This window comes from Lottia gigantea (genome assembly GCF_000327385.1).
Source record: "Lottia gigantea unplaced genomic scaffold LOTGIsca_200, whole genome shotgun sequence".
Classification (NCBI taxonomy): domain Eukaryota; kingdom Metazoa; phylum Mollusca; class Gastropoda; family Lottiidae; genus Lottia; species Lottia gigantea.
Genome location: NW_008708402.1, coordinates 19,896 through 45,093, shown reverse-complemented (window position 1 = coordinate 45,093; position 25,198 = coordinate 19,896). Strand labels below are relative to the sequence as shown.

General features: G+C 30.7%; 1 protein-coding gene across 1 annotated transcript; it reads right to left on the bottom strand.

The window, feature by feature from the left end:
- Positions 1–1,805: 1,805 nt before the first annotated feature.
- LOTGIDRAFT_239156 (hypothetical protein) lies at positions 1,806–12,333 on the bottom strand (the record flags this gene model as incomplete). The annotated part of the gene is made up of 10 exons (XM_009053829.1): positions 1,806–2,564; positions 2,633–2,773; positions 3,738–3,943; positions 4,448–4,625; positions 4,970–5,084; positions 5,874–6,023; positions 6,348–6,529; positions 7,214–7,297; positions 8,596–8,682; positions 10,632–12,333. 10 exons carry the CDS (start codon positions 12,331–12,333, stop codon positions 2,491–2,493), a joined length of 2,919 nt encoding a protein of 972 aa, XP_009052077.1. The 3' UTR covers positions 1,806–2,490.
- Positions 12,334–25,198: the final 12,865 nt, after the last annotated feature.

The following is a 25,198-nucleotide window of genomic DNA, read 5'->3' as shown; positions in this document are numbered from 1 at the left end:
GGAATGTGTTTAGGTTTTAATTACAAGAATTATATTTAAATATTGAAAATATTTCAGTCAATTTATATCCTCTGAGGTAAAAAAATATCTTTGTCAATCTATAGGTGCTACAAGTACCCACTGGTATTAAAGATTATAGTAATGATGATGAAATATAATGATAATTTGCCCCATAATGTGATACAATATAACATATTTTCGTATTTGTCACATTATAATATAAAAATTATCTGCCCAAGCAAAATTCACTTCATCAAAGCACTCTTTTGAAAATGTACAACATAAATCCATTGAAATATCCTTTATTTAAAGAGAAGGGGACAAAAAAAATAATAACATTGACAAACAAAATAAATAAATAAACATTTATCACAGACATTATTCATAAACATAGGAGATTCTCTCCTTAAACTGATACATTATACACAATTCGAATAGCAAATAAAAACTATTTCTAACCAAAAGATTCATTATCATTTAAAGAGGTATTAAAATATTAAAAAGGATGGACAAACTTCAGTTCCTTATGCAATGAAAAGGGATCCTGGGACAAACTAAAGTACAACATATGATATAATAACTACATATAAATTGAAAAAGGACAAAATATAGAAGAGCAAATACCTTATAACTAATATACAATCAAATATATTCACTGTTAAAATAGGACTCAATACATCAATTGTAGAGCAATATAGAAATATTAAAACATAATCCAAATAAATATGTTGTTGTTAATTTGAATTTCACACTATCATGTAGTTGAAAACTGAGTAACACCATGATGTTTTTTTAGGTTCCGTTTTAATATTTCTAACAACTAATATAAACAAGAGCAGTCTATTTTGGGGGTGAGGAAATAGAGCGACTGCCACAAGCATCAAAAATCTAAATCTCATTAAAGAACAGATAAGTATATAGACATTTAAATATAACATATAATGAAGAAAAAATAGATAAAAATAATTAATTATGGCACAATAAGAATTAATTGATATTTTGATAAGTAGTATTTCTGTATGATATATTTTGATTTTAATGACAACTATTAACTATAAGTTGACAGGTTTCTAGACGAAGACTTAGCTCTTATTTCAGTTTAAAAAATTACATTTTCAATGTAAAATTGAAATAAAGGCACTTTTTTCAGAATTTCTTACAAAGAATGACTAATGATATCTGTATTATATTATTAAAAAGAATTATAAAAAAGAAGAGGTAACTCTATTAGGTTATTTCTTGATATTTTTATTTTAAATCTTCATTAACAAATTAGCAATTTACCTCTTAAGCATTTAGACGTTTCATCATATCTATAGAGCATAGTAATATAGGAACCTAATATAATTATGTACATTGTAGATAGTCAACATTTGTATTTCTTAGATGAAATATTTTAGTACTTCAACCTAAAATCAGTCTTTGGAAGTTGACTTTTTGCAGTATATTTTACAATAAAGGCAAGTTATATCAAGTTTTATATCAAAATTTGCAATCTAAATACAAAATACTTGCAAATTGTTACGGTTGAAAACTAGCAAACTTCTATTTAAAAAATTATGATTTCCTGCTGTAAACAAAGAACATTTTTGAACCTTTCGACATTTTTTGAATGAAAAGTTTTGACATGAAAATAAATATCCTCCTGTAACTACCTCCTTAGCTTTATTTTATTATATCATATACATATCATATACAACCAATCTCTCTAGAAAATATGCAGCAATAAAATGCTCTGTCATAAAGTGATAAAATATAAAAAAGATAGTCACATAGATTTAAGTATTATTTATACATGTACTAATATAACATATAAATATTCACAGCACTGTACAGAAGACTGTACTGACGACTAGACAAAAACAATAGGAGTTACTTCCCTTGATATCACATTTACTTCATGTGATAAATCACTACATCTATTTCAATAGAGTTTTCGCCATATTTTGTTAATATGATATTTCAAATCATTAGATGAGTAACAAATACCACCTTTTTCATATATGTACAATTCATAAACTGTACAAATTGAATTGTCGAACTATCATTTGACAGTTTTCAATAAATAAAGCTCATTATTCAGTCGCTATGATACAACTTAAACAATGTATTCTGTCACTATACACATTTTTAAAGGATGCAGTTGTCAAAATATTTCCAAGCTGATAGAGCTCATTTCTTATTTAAAGTATTTTCAAAATGACAATCTGACAGCTGACAACAATCTAATTATCCAGGCTAACAAGATTTTTATTAAATATTTAAGAACTGCTTGGATATTGAAATTGATTCAGCCATCAGCATGTATAGCAAATATTTTGATGTCGATATACATTTAAATAATATATTGGAGAAATAACTTAAAATACAACATACTTACAAGGTGTTAAAAGTAATAGATACAACTAGAAGGGAAAATAATTGAGACAGTTTGCAAAAATAGCAATTATGACTGACAAATGATAGGATAAAAACAGTATAAATTAGCTATTAACTATCACATGCACAGTATTTTTCTCTTTGGTCAGCAATTTTTGTAGCAAATCCATTCTTTTTTAAACCATCTTTAAGAGAAAAGATTATGACACTTTTGCACTAAAACAAAATGGCAGCCTCCAGTTCCTTGACCCACCATGTACACGTAAAGCCATCCATTCCTCCATATTTGGTACAGTGTAAATATCGGATTCGTCATGTGTATTGTCCATATCTAAACCACCTACAGCTAACTGTGAACTGTTGACATCTGGTACTGAATTACCTGTATCACACCCTATAATAAATACAGATAGATTCTATCTAGGTCTACTCAATTCTATAAAAGTTTAGTTCAAATTTAGGTTTGTTTAGATATTGTTTCTATTACGTTCCATCAACAACAGCAATCTTACAAGTTTGATTATGGGCGATATGAGCTGTAATATGCTAAAAATAGAATGAAAACATGACTTGAGATGGCCAATGATAGGTAAGATTCTCTTGCAACAGTAAAAGTTTGTGTTTCGTTTATTGTCATTCATTGTACAGATCTCCTCTATTTTAACTCTACTAACACAGGGGCTCACGCCACACTACTAAGTGTCAAGTTTCAAGATTTCTTTACTACCAAACCAACAATACTTAACCAAACCAACAATACTTAACCAAACCAACAATACTTAAACATCCAATTGATACAGATCTAACTAACACTAAAGTACCGCCAACTACCTAGTCTGTGATATGAGTCCTGCTGAAGCAGACCTTAACTTTATCTTCCACAAAACAACCAACGATTGCCACAAACACAAACAATCACTATACTTACTTAAATTACAGTGGCCACAAACACAAATAATAGCTATACTTACTTAAATTACAGTGGCCACAAACACAAATAATAGCTATACTTACTTAAATTACAGTGGCCACAAACACAAATAATAGCTATACTTACTTAAATTACAGTGGCCACAAACACAAACAATCACTATACTTACTTAAATTACAGTGGCCACAAACACAAATAATAGCTATACTTACTTAAATTACAGTAGCCACAAACACAAATAATAGCTATACTTACTTAAATTACAGTGGCCACAAACACAAATAATAGCTATACTTACTTAAATTACAGTGGCCACAAACACAAATAATAGCTATACTTACTTAAATTACAGTGGCCACAAACACAAATAATAGCTATACTTACTTAAATTACAGTGGCCACAAACACAAATAATAGCTATACTTACTTAAATCATCTACAGAACAAGGATCTCTAAATCTACTAACACCACGCTTCCTTGGTTGTTTTTTTAATATTAATACCACACCATTTAAATATTTAAAGACAGTTAACTCTAGTATACTCTGTTTAACTTCTATATTAATAATACATTGTGATAGCCAGGTCTTTAAAAAGGTAAAGTCAGCACCCAACTGTTGGGCACCAGTTACACTGAAATAAACAGATGTATAACCTATGAGATCTATGGGAAGGGATAGATAAGGTGCCCTCACACCATAGCGATTACCAGGTGTGTATGGTTGTGAGTAATGAAACACAGTTGCATTATTTATAACTAATACACAACTGGTGATTGCTATAGTGTGAGAGACTATCTCAATGCTGTGCTAAATAAGCTAATATATTTAACAAGTTAACACAAATGATTTGTGAATTCTTGCTGCAGCTGCTAAATTGGCTCATTTTATTAACCAGCATCCAAATGATCCCTCGTCTGAAAAGGTCCTCACACCATGGCGGTTGACAGTTGAGTAAAAGAATAGTAATAAGTTTCCAACAGGCAACAAAGTTACATTCATACCATTAATACCAACCATATGGAACTGCTTATAGTTATGGTGTGAGGGCAACTTTATATATAATAATGAGTCCAATGAGGAACATTTCTCCAAGTCAAAATTAAAATAAAAGTTAAATAGCCTACTTTAAGCTTACCTAAATTTGATTTTTTCTTTGAGTATATGTGTTGTCCAGGCTTCACAGATAGCTTTAGTTGCTAAAGATATGACTGATATTTGTGAAGGTAATTTTAATTTGTTGACTCCTTCAATAACAGGTTCTAAGATACATTCTAAAACTTGTTCAACATATGGATTAGCTTCTACTGGGAAATCTAGATAAGAAAATAACATGAATGTTTCTGTGTGTACTAGACATCATCTAATCTGTATCCTTAATTCAGTAGGGGAATAATTCATAGCAAGAATAGTTCATAGCACGAATAACTATATAATCATTTTCTACACATCTATTAAGTGGCTTCTCTTGCAAATTTCTCTTCGTAAACAACATAACTGATCCTTGAATTTAACTGCAATTATTTAGACAAAGCTGACACAAAGCATTCCACTATTCTCTTCTTTTCAAATATTTGAAGTCTGAAAACCAAACTCTCAGTAGATCCCTGACAGTCAAATAGACAAAAAAAAAACCTTATAACTCAATTAATGTTCTTACCAGAAGCTGTTTTTCTCTTCCAGGATTTGGCAGGTGGCATCGTTTCTTCAAACAGAGAGTAGGCTTTAGCTTTCAACCTCTTGGAGAATGTTTTCATGGAAGATCCAGATAAACTCTGAAATAGAGTATGATTAGAATATATGAATGTTAAAGTGAATATTTGGTATATGTGTAATATGTATAGTATATATCATAGAAAGCATATACGCGTCATGCGGATCCGTCATCCGGCATGCGTTAAAAATCAAAATGCTGGTTTAAGAGGGTATGATTCCATATATGCGGACGCCGTATCCTTCAAATGGTCTCTGTCATGCGCCAAAAAAAAAATCGCCCGGTGTAGCAATTTTTGATGCATCCGGACGCCTTTCCGAGCGGAGATCTTCCGAATGCAACATATTTTGTGGGGATTCCCTGTCTTTTTTATGCATCCATCTGTCTAGAAGTCCGTGCGTCAAAAGAAAGATAACACAATCATTTTAACGCACATATGGAATCATGACACATGACGGATCCGCAAGGGCCATTAATGTCCGCATGACGCATTCGCATGACGTGTATATGGAATCTTAGCTTAATATATGTCTGTAACTAATGATATTTATAAGTTTACTATTTTCTCAATAATAATGGGTCACCCAGAAAAAAAAAAAAAAAAAAAAGTGTTAATTTTTTCTGGGCCCCCATATTTGATTATCTACTTTGAGAAGTTGAAAAAATCAATAAGAAAACATTTAGGTTGGTTTACATTTTTTGCCCACTGTACCAGCCACTATAACACCTCAGACTTCAGAGACAAGACTTATTAAACTAGGTTCAACATAAAAGATTCATAGTTTCAAGGATTGTTATTTGCTTGAAAATATCAAGATGACTTTAAATGCTTGGAAAGTTATCTCCTTACCTGTAACTGTGAATTGAGTTTATTTATAGATTTATAGAAGAAGTTAATTTGTTCAGCTGAAATATGGTTAGATAAGACATGTTGAGCTCCTAACTGAGAATTTAATGTTTGAAGGTAAAACGCAGCTTGTTTAGTTTCATCTACCAATATCTGTAATAGAGAACAAAATATCATAAACTAGTTGACATCATAGAAAATAATAAAAGTTTACAAGACCCTTTCTATCAGCTGGTCCTTGAGTAAAACTTTGGATATTGATCTGTACCGGGTTTTCTGTACCCATGTCAACAGGCATTCACACATAGAATGAGATTAAACCTATGACCACCTAGCAACTAAGCAAATGACATCATTCCAAGGCTGTGCAGCAGTTCGTTCAAGTTTGTCAAGCAAAGATACAAGTTTCTTGTTACTTCTGGACATACTAATGTTAGTGAAGAAGGAAGAAGAGGAATAGTGGTAAAAAATATTTACTCTCAAGTCTGCATGGATGACTAATAAAAATGGATTCACAGCCCATGAAGCTAAGAATTGTTCAACTTTTGAAGTGCACCATATATGGGATGATTGACAGGTGGTAAGCAGACGACAAGCTATCCCAGCAGCCAGTTGTAAGCCATTATCTAATTCTAATCTGGGAAGTAAGTTGTTGTTGTCTGTAAAAATACAAATGAAAGTAACAAAGGTTGTAGGAAGTACAAATAGGCAAAATTAAAGTCAATTGAATTTCAATATAAGTTTTGGATATGACAGAAACTGTGTATTTTGAACTTTTAAAACTGATTTCAATTAATCTGCAGACATAAAAGAACTTAAAACCATCAAAATGATTTAGGACTTTCAAACAAACTATTAAAAACAATTTAGTTTATGCCAATCGGTCCAGACATTTAAAGCATATTTATGTTTGTTTATATCTTACTTGCTGACAAATGACCTTGTAATGGTATTAAATAGCCAATAAAAATGTCTACCAGCAATCTTTATGGTGCTTTGACATTTAATCAAGGTGATATCCCTTAGCAATATACAATTGAATTCTGTATTTTAGTAGAAGCTCTGGCAAGTTAATATTTTTCCAAAATTACAATAAAAAGTTCACAATGGCATTAAAGTACAAATGTTTTTGTTTTTATGCCTTTCAGAGAGTCCACATAGCTTTTACTGTTTTGCCACTCAGGACAAAATCACATTACATTAATTTTGCTTTGCATTTTGTAATACATCTGCTATTCATTCCTTAATATAGATAAACTTACCTATATCTATCATGCCCAAATCATGTAACATATCATGGAATAGAGATAACAGTGGTCTATAGGAATCACGTAATAATTTACCAGTTTTAGTTGAATATTCTCCATCAGATAACAGACAGGGATAACATTTATCTATAGCCTGACTGCTAACAGCATTACACAGGGCTGAAATAGACATACATAATGAATTAATATCTCAATCAGATAACAGACAGGGATAACATTATCGATAGCTAGACTGCTAACAACATTAGACAGAGCTGAAAAAGACAGACAGAATTAATTAATATCTCCTTCAGATAACAGACAGGGGTAATATTATTGATAGCCTGGCTGCTAACAACAATTAAACAGATCTGAAAACAGACTGAATTAATAGCTTATTCTGATAACAGACAGGGATAACATTACACAGAGCTGAAATATACAGATATAATGAATTAATATCCCAATCAGATAACAGACAGGGATAATATAATCTATATCCTGACTGCTTACAGCATTACACAGAGCTGAAATAAAGTGACAGAATGAATTAATATCTCATTCTGATAACAGACAGGGAGAGCATAACAGAGAGCTGAAATAGACAGACAGAATGAATTAATGTCTCCTTCAGGTAACAGACAGGGATAATATTATCTATAGCCTGATCGCTAACAACATTACAAGGAGCTGAAATAGACAGACAGAATGAAGTAATATCTCATTCAAATGACACAACAGACAGGGATAGCATTACACATAGCTGAAATATTTAGACAGAATAAATTAATATCAGATAACAGACAGGGATAACATTTCACAAAGCTGAAATATTTAGACATAATAAATTAATGTCAGATAACAGACAGGGAGAACATTTCACAAGCTGAAATATTTAGACATAATAAATTAATATCAGATAACAGACAGGGAGAACATTACCCAAAGCTGAAATATTTAGACAGAATAAATTAATATTAGATAACAGACAGGGATAACATTACACAAGGTGAAATATTTAGACATAATAAATTAATGTCAGATAACAGACAGGGATAACATTACACAAAGCTGAAATATTTAGACAAAATAAATTAATATCAGATAACAGACAGTGATACCATTACACAAAGCTGAAATAGTTACACAGAATAAATTAATATCAGATAACAGACAGGGATACCATTACATAAAGCTGAAATATTCATACAGAATAAATTAATGTCAGATAACAGACAGGGATAGCAATACACAAAGCTGAAATAGTTAGACAGAATAAATTAATATCAGTTAACTGACAGGGATAACATTTATCCACATGGTCTGCATGCTTACAGCTGTAACACAGAGCTGTAGTCTAACTGCTATAATTCCAAATTAAACATCTGTCATTATAGTCATGACTTAGTTGAATTAACTTCTGGTAAGGAATTTTATATTATATATTTCATATTACATCTATAATAAATAAAACTTACCAGTATCCCATGCAGAATAAGCTGATAAATTAGTTAATCTATGAGCTACTTTTAATAATGGCTGAACAGAACCTTGTGGAAATATATCTGTAATGCATAAATTTTATTACAAAATATAATGATTTATACATGAATGACCTTAGAAGAGAGTCATCTTCTGGGATCCTAGTTATCCATGGGGTCTGATAATTGTATATTTGTAGACTTATTTGTGATCCTTCAAAATCTAGAGAATAATGTTTTAAGCAATGCTCACACTAGCCTGAGATGTTTGTGATTATTTCTACATTAGATCTATATTGATTCTATATGAAACATGACTAAATTTCAAGAGTGGATGAACATTGAACAAAATAATTATATCAATGGATAAGTCTTATTACCTCAAAACTTTACAATGTATTTGCCCATTTGTCTGCTATAAAAGAATGAATTTATCATGTTTGAATTTACAATTGATATGTTATGTCCCGTATTTCTCAAAGTAGAGTACTTGTCCACTCTCTAAAAATCTTACAAAGTCAAGAAGTTAAGGTTTGACCTGTGGAACTTTGAAAGGTATAGTGATTTTACACCCACACTATATAATAAATATAATTCAAATTATTTTCTGACACATCCCTATCTGTATCAAGATTACATGTAGCACAAATGTTAAATAAATGATGTTTTAACGCCTACAGTTTCGCCTACAGTTTCAAAATAAAAACCTGTGAAAGTGGGATGTCTAATCATTATTATATAAATATATAGACTTCTGAACAGACATCTAAAGAAAAGAGATTTGATTGTTTATCTTGGCAGAGAACAGATGGTTTTAGTTTCAGTACATTCAGTTTTACAGTAAAACAAGATGTTTATTTCAAAATAAAGAGGTGCAGCAAGTTTTTGATCCATACCAAAACATAATGTTAAAAATAATACAATCAAAGGATCTGTTGGGGAAGATAGTACCGCAAACTAGAAATTTCACTTCCTATTTCTATAAGCTTGGCAGAGTCTCAAGAAAAGTCGAGTTGTCCTTTAACTTTTTACACGGATAATTCTAAACGCGCATGATTGGTCAACTCGGATCTTTAGATATCACTCACTATTTTAGCTTACCATAGCTCAAAAATTCTAAAAGCATCTAAAACTAAGGTATGATTGGTCAAACGGGATGGAGAATCTCTCCCTTTAAAAGTCAACCCGACCCCAAATTAGTGGTAATGCCTAACCTTTTCATAATGAGTTCTCAAAATACGATCAGCTCAATAGTTAATTAGGCTGAATATTGGAAAGATAAAGTGTGTTTTGATGCAAATTTATGAAGTTGCATGTAGACTCTTCTACCCAGATATTTCAACAAAAATTGACATTGAAATCCAGGGATCTGGCTTCCACATTTTTAGATTAAAGTCTGAGACATTAGCACCATATATATATCATTGAAGTACTAGCAGAGTATATATATATCAGCTACTATGATATATGAGTTATGTAATGTACAGATGGTTTGTATTATTAACAATTGAAACCAAGCATATGATACACCCTCTATCTATATATTACACCTGTCTTATCTTCTATATCATCATCATTCTAGTTAGCTTTCACCTGTATTATTTTTAACAACATTCTATACCTCAGAATATTCCTGGCAGACAGCATGCACTGATACATTATAGAATTAAAAATAGGTAGCTTACATTCAAATAATATCTTATTCCTTTATTTCAGCCAGGACCTTTGCAGTTATTAAGTTTCCAGTAAAACTTTTTTTCAAGTTAAAAACTAGTTATTAATTTTCCAGTTATTCAGTTATCAATTTAGTTCATAATTTCAGTGAACATTTCAGATGTTCATTGTTATTTAGTTATTTAGATCAAACAACAGCAAAATAATGTATCTTGTATGAATAAAAATATTTTACCCACACTACATGTCAAAATTTATTCCAAAAAAAGCAAAAAATTCTTCAATGTATATGACCTAACATGTTAAGTGACCTCAGGCAATTGAATTGTAGAGCTATAAGTCTTTCAGTGCATACATACCTTTTATACAAACATGTTCCATCATATGTCTTAATACAGCTATCAGAGTATCATTAGATAATAACACACTACCAAATTCACTTTTTAACACATTTTTATGGATTTCCCATGACGGTTCATCCAAACACAGATCTAAATTCTGACCGAAACATGCCCACATAATATCCATATATTTGGATACAATTTGATTACGTACAGAACTATCAGCGTTATCTCCCCATGACACAGTTTTACGCCTAGAATCTGACCTAGATAATACTACAGGCATGTCTGACTGAACCCGAGGAGGTCGTCCTACAACAGGACTGAATGTAGCCTTTCCATCTTTCTGACGCACTTTCTTGGTCGATTCATTTTTCCTGAGTAAATTTGTCGAGTTACACACAACCAATAAAAAATTTTCTGTAAATTCCTGTTCTCTACGAGAGAAATCAACTAAAGGAGACATATAAATAGAAAGATCAGGAGCATGTATAGATCCTATTGATAATAATGTAGCACTAAGACTGGTGTTACTACCTGTTTCAGTATGATAATCTGATGTGTCTTGAGGAATCATGTGATTTTTTGACATTTGGCTGGATTTCTGGTTTTGATTTTCTTGATCAGTATTCCACAAATATACTGGAAGATGTCCGCTTTTGAGGATTTTAACAAATTCTTCGTTGACAGTGAAAAACCGGTGGGTAAGACTGGCAGCATAGCGAGAACGTTCTTTAGCTAAAAGTGTGAGCACTTTTGAAAATGGAATGCCTTTCACTGAATGACTGAGGTTACAAGGAAAATTGGAAAATGAAGGGTCAAGATGTAAACAAGAAGTTGAAAATAAATTTTTTGAAGGGAGAAGAGCTTGGAGAATTGTGGAACACTCAGAAACACTGACTGATCGAAGACTTAACGCAATGGTGTTAAACTCTTCCAACCCTCTAGTCACATTCCATAATACTTCGGGTGTTAATTTATCCATGTCACAATGTGCAAAAACTTCAAATCCTGTAATGATTAACTTATCTAACCACCAGATTGCTTTATCACACAGTGTGGTCAACATTCTCTTAACATAGTCCACTTCCATTGATAGAAAGCCCAGATTCGATTGAAGCCACTTGTTTGAATTCAATTTTTGTTTGATGGAATTCCAATGATTGACATGTATTCTAAGATCCTCACATAACGCATTTAAACAATATAATTTACTCACGGGTGCTTCAGAAGCACAACCATGACGTATTGCGTAAGCTGTTCGATATTCACAATGTACTAATCCTTCTAGTTCCTCGACATAGGCTGCTGCAGCACGTATTTTACTCATACAATCACGTACAAATTCAATGCGTGCACGATTTTCCATTAATTTACGCAGCTCACCATAATGGCAGGCAAGAGCAGGCGATCGTGGGCAGTGGATAAAATGTCCTCCCCCTGCTTCAGGTGATTTTTTAAGAGCATATCGACCTGGATTGACTACATGAAAAACTTTGCGTAATTGTTTCACAGATTCCTCAGCATCATTGGCATCGAAAAATGTTTCCAGGGCTGATGAGTAGGACAAGTCACCATCAGCTTCATAACCAAAGATTTCCATTGGTATATCTGGTGGTTCTTCCATATCCACAGATTGCATCTTACCAATAGCTTGTATTGGTGGCAGACGCCTTCTGTGTGAACTTTTTCCAACATGGCTGCTGTCTGGTTCGTACATTCTTCTTTAATAACTACATCTTGACCTGAAATGAAAGACAATGATAGATTCAATTCATACATCATCAAGCCTTCACTTTGTTAGGGTTTTAATATTATACTGCAAATATTATAACATGTAATGTTAACAATTGTGGATTAAAAAACAATTGTATTTATCTCTTTGATACAGGTCTGTACAAATGTATGTACATTAAACTTATACAACTTGCTACACACACAATTTCTAATATTTGAAATATGTTGATGAAAATAAAAAGTTTTGTGAAAAGAACTAATAATAGAATAAGAGAACTAGAATAATTTGTATGAAACATGGTGATTTAATCAGAATCTTTTTGAAAGTTCAATAAAGGTATGAACAGTTTGGAGGTGTCAGGACAGTCAGTGCCAAATCATAATATAGAGGTTTTGATATATGAAGGTAGCAAAAGGGAAATTGATCTGTTTCATGCATTTAAACGGGCAATAAATCAAATAATGTGCTGAATTGATTACTTCTATTGCAAGCAACATTATCCCAAACAGCGTGAAAACTTATCTCCTTTTAAATCACTGCAGTTGATACAGATCTTCGTTGTTGCAGTGAAATTGGAGCAAAAGTGTTTATGACATTGCTTTTACATTGATAATATCAAGTGTAATATATCTCCCAATAACCAATTACAAAGTAAAAGATAATAAAACAAATAGTAATTTTCTAATCAAGTAAATGACAAGTAAGGTGACATGTTGATTGGAATGTTACCACAAAGATGTCAACTACTTCCTGTTAATCTATTACTAGTATTCTAACATCAGATAATATAAATTAACACCACTAGTATTGGTGCTTTGAGTTTTCATGATCAGCCAATATTTGATATACAACTATATTTAGTACATGGAAAAGATTCCTGGCATGATCACAGCATAAAAGCCAAAATTCAATTTTCTTTCAGGTATGATATCATTTTAATCACAATACTTTGATTAATGTTATATGTAAAATAGCATGTATGGTAAGCAGCAATTACAGGTTTTGTTACAATTGAGTTGGTGACATCAAAATCAATTTTGACAGTTTTAATTAAGTTAAACACTGTCAAAAATGTACAAATATCACATTCTTCCAAGATCATTCATCATTCATAAATTCATATCAAATCAATTATCATCATGGGTTAATAGACATGCTATCATAGTTAAAGGATATTATCACATGTATACAAAGTTCCATCAACATCACATGAAAACTAGAAACTCTATTGCGTCAAAAAGCCAATTTTGATACACTTGAGCTAAATCATGGGCAATAACTCAAACCATAATGAAAATTGTGCCAGATATTAAAAATCATATGAACTGGATCAAACAGAAATACAAACCAAAGGACTTTGTTGATAGCGATGAACGTACAAATTTTATGCGTAAGTTTAGAATACAAAAGCTTTCTTAAAAAGAGATGCACAAATGTTCATCAAAATCTGAATCCAACTAAAAAATCTTAATCCAATAAGAAATAAGAATCTTAATCCAAGGAGAAGCTTATAAGCTTAGAGGTTTCGTATAAAAAATATTATAGAAATCAATGAAACTTGCTGACATCTAGCAAATTGAAGATAGTTTCTAGAGAAACAAGGTATTGAACAGTTTATTGACAAAAACAGAAATAATAATCAGTTAAAATAAGCTACAAATAGAAAATATTCAAATCAATTTTTCAAATCAAGTTTTCAAATATCTTTTTTCCAAGGTTATCATGAAGTACAAAATGAGACAATGAACCATGGCCTTGGTGCTACAGGCTGTCTGAACATGTCAAAGATTGAATTGAAAAAAAGTTGAAATATAAATAAAGTGCTGACTGTAATGCCACTTTCTTGGCAAAATGTATCTGATATAGAGAAAACTAAATCAGCCTAGAGCACAGGACTTAGATGTTTTCTTTATCCTAGAAGATCAATGTGATAGTTGAATTACTAGATATTAATATCAGATATCTCTCAACTTGATTATTATTCCTGTTTTTTCTAATCAATATCCTTCTTCTGCTTTATTCACAATTTCTTGGAACATAAATATAAAGATAAACTAAATTCGATCAATAACCAGTAACAAGATAACTGACTCAAAATATATCTCCGCAAACCCATCTACATATCTACATTGAAATCTAATCTGCATTAAAAAAAAATCTGACAAAATCTATTGACATTGTAGTATAAGAATTACAGGCGATTATAAAACTATAATATATACCATTCCATTCGGCAATCCATAAATTATAAGCTTAAATTTATACATAAAACAAGTCAAAAACTTATTATATTAATTTTTAATCCTCAATCCATAAGTCAAAATACATAAACTCACATGATGTACGAGTTACCTCTACACATGAAATGGATCTAAAAACTATGATGAATCAAAAAAGATGTATCAAGCCACTCCTAAATCCATAAGTCAAAATCCACAAGCAGACAAAATCACTGAGGTACCTCTCCTCGTGAAATAGGTAAACAAATATTCTGGCTCAAAAATGATGTAGTCAAATACACAAGCAATCAAAATCACTGATCACTTAAAGTGTATTGAACCAAGTGATTTTGAATTATAAACCATTTTTTCTCTTTTTATCGAATTGGCAAACTTCTACACATATATAGATGACTAAGTATAATAGTCCACTTTATTTTATGTATCCATCAATAACTTCTGACAGGTTTGGTGTGAGATTGTTTTAGAACATTTGTCCAGTAGAGATATTTGCATCAAGGGGAGACCTTTTATCAAGTGTGAAATATGTCTACAATGTTCCATGTAAGAATTTGTGACTAGGATTATGTGTAGTTTTATTCAAAAGTACTTAAAGATTCAAGGAACAGTACGCAAAATTTTCACTATCAAAAACAAGGTAAATTATATATGAAAATATTTCTAAAGTATGCTATTTATATCTATGTATCTTCTTCATCAAACTGAATTTGTTTTAAAAGGGTTAATTAAAAACAGTGAGTATTAATTAAGCAGTATGGCCTAACAGCTTCCAGAAAAGCAAATTTTTCAACCTACAAAAAAGTGGCATGCCCCTTTAACCAATATAGACCAACTATTATTAAGATTAAGGTATGAATGGATTATCTAAATAAAGGATAGTCAATAGAAATAGTTTGGAATGTAATAAATATATCTTAATCTTAATCTAACCTTGGTCATACTATTATAGATATTATGTAGTATTTACAGCTTTGCACTTCTACCAAGTCATTTATTTGCCCCAATGTTGGATTTCAAGCAATTCTGTTAGAAGACGCAGAGCCACAGCCCCGAAAGCAAGTTTTTCGGGCAAAAATCTCAAAACAAGGTTAGACATTCAGTCAATCTGAGATATTTTGCCCCCAACTCGGACGTAAACGTGGCTCAGCAACTGTCTGTTAGAACAGTTGTTACACACTTCTATTACCATTTACCAAACTATAGTGAGGAACCATAAACTTCAACCCTGTATTCATCTATTATTCCGCGCAGTTGAAAAGAGTAAAAGGCCACTGTCCTCATTGCCCACTGCATGGCAAACCTAGACCCTGTATTCTACAGGATGCCTTTATTTAATATTTCTCAGAAAAGAGTAGGCTGATAATTGATCATCATTATTAATCTAAACAGGTAAAAGTAACATATATAGAATCAAAATGTTCATTCCAGTGGGTCCTACCATATTCATTATACAGCAGCAAAATACAGGCAATACAGGCAATACAGTAACATGCCTTGAAAATGATCTGATTCAGCAGATATGTGTCATTTGACTTTTCAGTGCTAAAATACTAATATCATCATCATCTTCTTAAATCATATTTTTAAAAATTTCAGACAACAAGAATATGAGGAAATTATCCATGTAGCTGTAAACTAAAGTATTTGGAAGGGTTATCATTATTGTAATAACAGAAAATCCCAATCAATTTGAATTGAAATGGAATGAATAAATGCAATTCTTATTAGAAATGACATGACCTTACCCTAGAAATCTAAGAAAACATCAGGCTATTCCAATACCACATCAAACTACAAAGTAATTCCAATATCAGATAATGTGAAATCCTATATTATAATCCTTATTACAACTATCACAGACTTCAGAATACTGGCACTAAAAAGTCTGTTATTCTATATACTGTGTATCAATTTCTAAACGGACACTGCCAGTTTTCATGTGAATCATCCATTTACCATTACTGTAATTATACTAGGTTCCAATATTGGCACCAAGTCAATAGACAGAATTCAAGACTTGTTTATCTTCTACAGTACACTCTAACATAGCCGTCCCACTCCTTTACATTCTCTCACACACTGACTGCCTGCTATCATATACCTTATCTTATAGCTGTCTAAATCTTCTTCACATATATATTGCCTACAGAGATTACAGTCTGCAATGAATGAATGAGGTAAAGGCACGGAATGAATAAAAAGTTTATCATTTTTACCTTATGATATAGAAATCTAAATATTTAGTTATTAAATTCGATATCAAAATATTTTTACTGTTAAAATAGTGCTCAATATCAAATTGTAGAACGATATAGAAATATCAAAACAGAACCTTAAACATGTTGTTTCGTGCTCTGCGATCTTCAGACAACTGACTTATTTCAGCCTACATAGCTATTGAAGTTTGACAAGTAGTATTTGTTTTCATGTCTGCACTTCAAAACAATTTAAGAATCCAAAGATTGAGTGTCAATTCAAACGAACAGTTCTAAAAGAGATTTAGTCTACAAGGGATTACAAGCAGTAGGCGGAAAGCTTCTACAATTCACAATATACCACAATTTCTTCATTGACTGACATTAAGCTTTTAAATAATTTCACTCTGACTTCCCAAGAGAGAGATTAAATAACTCAATCTTTTATCACTTTTCAATTAATTCTCAAGAATTCTGTATCATATTGCAACTATGTTGGATACAGAATCAATTACTATGTAAAATATTCTAAACGCTATCAATCTATATAAAGAGTTACCAATTCAATTCAATACAGATACAAAAAATATCCTAAAATACATTTGATGTATAGATGTATCTTTTAAATTCAGAACAACGAGCAATTTTTCAAATAGATTAAATGTAAAAATACAAGTCACAGACGAACATCAAAATATAGCTCACAAATGTCAAATTCCATGATGGATAAATGTCAAAATACAATGGATAAATATGTCAAAATAAAAGATGAATAAATATCTCAAAATAAAAGATGGACAAATAAGTCAAGTACAAGATGGATAAATATGTCAAAATATAAGCTGGATAAATATAGTCAAAATACAAGATAGATAAATATGTCAAAATACAAGATAGATAAATATGTCAAAATACAAGATAGATAAATATGTCAAAATACAAGATGGATAAATATGGCAAAATACAAGATGAATAAATATAGTCAAAATACAAGATAGATAAATATGTCAAAATACAAGATAGATAAATATGTCAAAATACAAGATAGATAAATATGTCAAAATACAAGATGGATAAATATGTCAAAATACAAGATAGATAAATATGTCAAAATACAAGATATATAAATATGTCAAAATACAAGACGGATAAATATAGTCAAAATACAAGATAGATAAATATCTCAAAATAAAAGATGGATAAACATGTCAAAATACAAGATGGATAAATATGTTCAAAATACAAGATAGATAAATATATAGTCAAAATACAAGATATGTCAAAATACAAGATAGATAAATATGTCAAAATGCAACACCATGGTTAAATATGTCAGAGTGGTTTTATGATTGATAAATGTCTTATAAGCTTATAAGATGGCCAAATGTCAAAATACAAGATACAGGATACATGACTAAATGTTAAAATACAAGATACAGGATACATGTCTAAATGTTAAAATACAAGATACAGGATACATGTCTAAATGTTAAAATACAAGATACAGGATACATGTCTAAATGTTAAAATACAAGATACAAAGTACCTGTCTAAATGTTAAAATACAAGATACAGGATACATGTCTAAATGTAAAAATGAAGAATAAGGAACATATGAAACATACATGAAGAAAATAACATGTACTTATTCAAGATCATATTCTGAGAATAAAATTGTCTCACATTTATATTCAATAACAAAACATAGAGTAGATCAACTGTCAATTTACAGAATAGATACAATATCAAAATACTGAATAGATTATTCTATTATGTATAAATATATATAAATAAAGAGAAATCTATTCAATGTAAAAACTCTTTGAAAAAGATGCTGAGTTAACTAATTTGTTTCAACCTACTATCAATATTTCGGATTCGGAAAATTATATTCTATATTATTATTCAAACTAACTTCACAAACATTGCTTTATCACTAACGCTTACACCTGTGTCTGCTTAACAGCAATGTTATAATCTAAAATTCATTTGTCTTAAATATTTCTTTGTGTAAAAAATATCAAAATCTGCACATAAACACGCCATGAAACTAAATATCTGTATAAATATATGAAGAAGTATGTTTTTTAAACCAATTTGTATAGAAACTATAAAGACATGAAGTTTTTATCACCTACAAAACTGTATTTAAAAATACATCACACAACTAGTTCTATCTATAAACTTGTACAGAATGACGTTAAATACATCACTCAGTGGGATAAATACTTCATTTTTAGCTGAAATGAATTGAATAGAAATCGGATGTAAATGAATTAACTTTGTGCCTTACTTAAACAGGAATAAAAAGATATTAACTGTTCTATGACGTCAAACATCATGGCTTGAAATTATTGAGACAAGTTTCCATGAATTAGATCTTTTAACATCACAAAAAAACTTCTATTTGCTCTAATTCGTGTTGGCAATACTTCAAAAACTCTTGTAATTTTTTTCCTGTTTCAAACATTCCAGGTGTCATTGGTAATATTTCTCTCTTGCCATTTAACACATCAAAAAGGTTTTTAATGGTCTAAAAACACAATGTTTAAGTTCTTCTTCAAACTCAATTATTTCGGAATGAAAATTGATAATATATAGCTTATGTTCGTTAATTTTCATTCCTAACTGTTTCTTTTAATATTTCTACTAGACATATGTTCTGTGAATAACATAAGGTACAGACAGAAAAAAAAGCATTATATTAGAATCTGAATATTTCCCAGTAGATGGTTAACGGTTACCATAATCCTCCTCTTTTTCAGAAACTTTATTTATACTCTGTAAAAATTATATGTTCTGGTATATCATTTTAACTCTATTTTGTTTGAAACAAAAGAATTCGCCTTTTCAACAATAATTCTGACTTATGAATTATATTTGTTTCATTGTTATCAAACATTTACTTTTTGGGATTCTCAGTGTCTCATCGATTAGACAATTCAGATAAAATCATGAACAAAGTTGTGCTATATTCAGATTTTGAAATTGGTTTTGAAAAACCTATATGATTCAAGACAAATAGACTGATAACAAAATTGTCTAGTTTGTGTATTTAGAAAATCAAACTATGTTTGATAATAAAAATGATAATCAATAATGGAAAATCCTAAAAATACAGAAGGTAAATTGACATCACCATGCTGGCTTAATCTTGGCTCACAAATTGCATACATTGTTGATAGTCAGTTTTTGCCAAATATTGTGCAGAAAAGTAGAAAGATGGAATTCTGTTACTTAGTTTCCAATATTTTAAGTTAGTTGAAAATCCTAATAAGACCATGTTATTACTTTAATTAATCACAACTTAATCAGTCTTAGAACCTTATCTACTTTTCATCCAAACAGCTTTAGCTAAATGTTTTATTTAGTTGCTCACTAATTGTTAAGAATTTCAAAATGATGAGGCATATTGACTGACAGCAAGAGTGAGGTTCGTTGGTTAGATCCCTCCAGCTACTTCTTAAGTGCATAACCACTAAAATTTATCATAAACCATATCATACAATAATATATCATGTAATCCTCTCAACATATAATATATTGATTTACTCCTCATCATTCTATAGAGTTTATTTTATTAATAAAGAGATTGATAATGTGGGGGTGTAGATACATGCACTAATACAACTGGAATTTCCGCGAGAATTTTATCCATTTAATGAAATAAATTCATGGTCAGGCTTCAATAAAATTTAATCAAATTGACACAAAGTCAATTTGGAAATATTGGTTCCAAGTTGATGTAACCTTAAGTACGGTATATAATAATTATCAATGATAGTTTTTTGTTTCAAAGAGGTATCATTTCAAGGCTCTTTTAAGCAGTCTGTTGACAATTAAAACTATAAATGGAAACCAATGCACCTGGCTTTAGTTGAATGCAAAAAAGTCTGATCATTTGACATTTTTACACAAAAAAACTTGATGGTTCTCAGATCAGATGAAGTTTGTGTAATGTAAATAGGAAAGCACTCAGAGTACCATTCCAATTTCACCTTATCTAGACAAGTTGGTTTTTGAAAATTCTCAGAACAGACTAGATAAATTTGTGTAATGTTACAGTTTGACATGTTACATTACTATTTCATGGTAATTCAGTGCCATTGTTGATTTACATCTGGGTGACTACAAGGGCTAATTTTAACTTCTTCAAGAAGAGTTCCACAGCTAAGCTTGAGAATGGTTTCCATTTACTTCCATCAATGAACCGTTAACTTTATTGTAATGTACAAGTACATTTTATGGCAGTCTAAGGGACCAAAATCAAAATGGACATTAACTCCCCATGACTTTAAACACAATGGCCATTAATCTACACTGCTTGATGTTATTTGGTATCAAAGTAGAATCTGAACATTGTTTCTTCATTTCCTTTCTTCAACCAGCTATATTACATTCAGTTGTTGATTTAATAATGCATATTATAATGTATGATTTTGTATAAATGGTTTCATTTTAATGAGCAACATGCTTTGCATCGAAATTTTGTAGTAGCTTCAACGGAACAAACCAGGCCATACAGTCAGCTATAAACTATTATTACAGTATTTCCTGGATTTCTCAGTTCTATAATCACGTAAAAGTTTATTAAATGTGCCATCATTATAATCAAATTTTAATCATATCTTGTATCTTACAGTCTGGTTTTTAACAAAATTAACATGGACCATAAAATGAAATTTCTAGCATTATGTTTTCCAATTATTTCTAGAATTAGTTGAGATATTGATGGTATAAGGTTTACTGAGAACTAATTCCTGTGAATATGTCAGACATTGAGTTCTAAGACGAAATACAAACTTGTTGCCAAAACAAATAAACATTTCACATTTCCTTCAAACTGTGATCAATTAAAGTGATGGTTTTATCAGGGGGAATATAGACCTTACAGTTATAGAATTATACACACACTTTCATTCCAGCCTGTACTTCATGCCCTATTATATCTGTCAGATGTTAGGCAGCTTATGTCAGAAAAACTACCAACACATTTATTGCAATTTGCATCCTTTTCTCTATGATAAAATCAGTCCAAAATAATAAATTTTGTTCTTCAACCTACATATTCTACTTGTTTGTATCATTTGATTTTAGAGATCAGTCTGGCCATGAATAGATGGTTCTTGGTTGGTAGATGACAAGTTAATGTCTGATTTCAGCTGATTTTGATATCTCAGACTAGGTAGTTGTAATATTTGGTAGATGGATGGATTCAATGGGATGATTCTATACTGTATGATTGGTAGTTGATAATTTGTAAAATCTGGTCAGGTCGAATGACATGGCGGTGAAACTCGGCCCTCGGTGGTTTGATATGAGTTTCTCTTCAATCTTCCAAACTCATTGTAATCATGAAATTCTTGATGGTCAGTAGAAATGAATTAAAGTGCAGTGACAGTTTTTATTCATATCTAGTCAAGGGCAATAACTCTTAAGCCATTATATACAAAAACTTCTTCAAATTTCAACTATGAATACACAGGTTTGTTTACTGAATATTTTTCATCTGAATAACTCTAGAAATAACATGACAAAATTCTTACCTAGATTTTGAAACAAATTTCTGTAGTTGGAACGTAAAACAAAGGCAGAAAATCTGTAGACTACTGAGGCGATTCTCGAAAACTCACAACAATTCCTGTAATCCTCTCATGTGGTGCCAACTACACCTGAAAGTTGATCCTGCTATAAACAGTTCTAAAACAGTTCTAACACAGTAGGATATTACAACAAATTTGATCCTTTCTTTAGTCTAATTATATTAATTCATTTGATAATCTATACATTCCTGACAATTCTCAGACTAAATCTAAGCCTGTTTTATCATATTTATCATATGACTATTTGTAATAGTGCCAATATTCTGTACTCATCATAAAGTATTCATTTCTATTTTTTTTGACTGACTTGTGGTAAATCAGAAACATTCCAACTGAACTAGACCTACAATCAATCACACAATACAACTGTCAAAATTCTCATATTTAACAAACCTTTCTTTACCCCCAAGTCATTATAAATTCCTTTCACAGTCTGGACCAGGCCATAAAAATGTGCCTGTTTACCTAACAGTAAAACAGTGTTCTTAGACCACCAGAGAAACAGCCAGCTGAATACAAAAAATATACCTTTTATGTGATAATTACCTAGAATTCATTGACATTAAGCCCATTTGGATTACAAAGTTTTCCGTTTTCATAAACCGAACAGTGAATTTTGTGGAATTTAAACAGAAAGTGTTCTGAGAATAGTTTACTGAATGCCTTATAAGTAACCTTCATCTTTTCCATAAATTTCATCATTATTAAGTGCCATTGTTGTTTATACATAATGTAAATTGATTGCTTTTTATTAGCAGTTTTAAGTTTTCTAATCTTCACACATATATCACTCCCAATTCCCCATATCCATCATCCTTCCATAAAGTTTCATTAAAAAATTAAAATTAAATTGTCTAATTTTTATCTTAAACCATTTTATGAAATGAAGCAAATGTTTTTTAACACCTCAAATCTCTCACTCTTTAATACAAAAAATACTGCCACAAATTCTATTTATGACATGATATTTTATTAATAGATATAAATGCTATTTTGAGTTTATTTTAATTGAATCTGATATGTTAACACCCTGATATCTGTAAAGTATTAATCAGTAATCTTGAGAGATATTTTGATATTATATAAATATTAATTATTGAAGGTGCAGTCTACTTCAATTTGTCATTTGATGAGATTATATAATCTGATTTATATTCAAACAAGAACAGTTCATGGTGATACACACATGACATTTGCATGTGTTTTAGAATGAGAAAGAAGAAGACTTCTCTTGAACCTCTCCTAAATGAAATGAAGCTATAGTTCTGGATTTACAAAGTACAACTGAAATGTTTAACCATGTCCAACTAGAAAGTTGTGAAGTTTCTACTCTCAGTATATAAATACTGTTGTGTTTCACCATGATTTACCAATGAAATCACATAGTTTTGTGAAGCTACAAGGGAATGACTCCATCAGAGGACAAAAGTGTACATAACCTATTGTGCTCACTAACAACAAGGCTGGTCATATAGTCTCTGGAGAATAATTACTGATAATAATGAACATGACGCCTGGTGCTTTAAAGAGCCACCATTTATCTTAGTCACGCCAGTCTAGAGAATAATTATCGGTAATGAAGGACATAACCTCTGATTTCTTCTAATATCTCTATAGTCAATATCACTTTCCACTCTCTAGTCTTTAAAAACAATATTCACTTCTCTACAGCTCGCTGACTTACTTTTCTTGGCCAATAACCCTAATATTATTTCATCTTAGTCAGATTTAACGCTCAATTCAAATTGTAATTCAAACTGTCAATTCAAATCACAAAAACACAAAGAAATCAAAATTCAACAACAGACAATGTACATTTATTTATATTAAATATTATATCAATTTATAATAAGATAGGAAATTGTGCAAATGGAAGCTATATGCATCACTGCTATACCGATAATTAAACTGCCTTTACCTGAAGCCATCAGCAGCAGGTATTATAGCATGACATACCTGCATGAAAGAATGTAAATAGACTTCTCGACAGTTCTTTGAATTTGATTAGAGACTAACCACATGTCAAATTACCATTCTAATTAGTGACACTGAGCTGCAGAAACAGAAACTTAAGCAGATATTGACAAAAACAGTTACAAGATCAGTCAATTTGAAACAGCTAATTCAGATTTCGAAATAAACTTCAAGATAATTGTAAGTGATGTGACCTAAGTCTTGAACACTAATTGTATAGTATTGATTTAATTGACTAGTCAGATTTCAACAAGTTTATTAGGATTAAAATACAGAAGTAAAACTTTTTCAGTAAGTCAGATGATTTCTACAACTATTAAACGTGCCCTCACAACCATAGTGATCACCAGTGGCAAATAAGAATCCTGGTTATAAGTTTCAAACTCTTATGCAACAGTGCTGTAGGTTGCTTTTTGAGCTCATTTCAACTTTGATTATTCCCAACAATACACAACTGGTGATGGCTATGGTGTGAGGGCAGCTTTAGATTGAACTCTTTTAACCTGTTTTTTTAAACTATGTCAGATGGTATTAATTAAAGTATGACTGTTAGACTGTTATTATTGTAATGTGTTAATTACTGACAGTAAGAAGGTAAAGTATGACATCATTCAATCAGCATGGTTATATTATTACATCAACAGATGTAAGTTTAACCTTAAATAATCAGAACCTCACAAACTACCTTCTCTACATGTAATTTAAGATAGAATACCACTTTCTTCACAACCATCTTGTTTAACAAACTTACTCTGTATATTATTTGATAATACCTTTCATGATGTCATCTTAACTCGTCTGGTGAGATAAAATACCATTATATCATTCACATAAA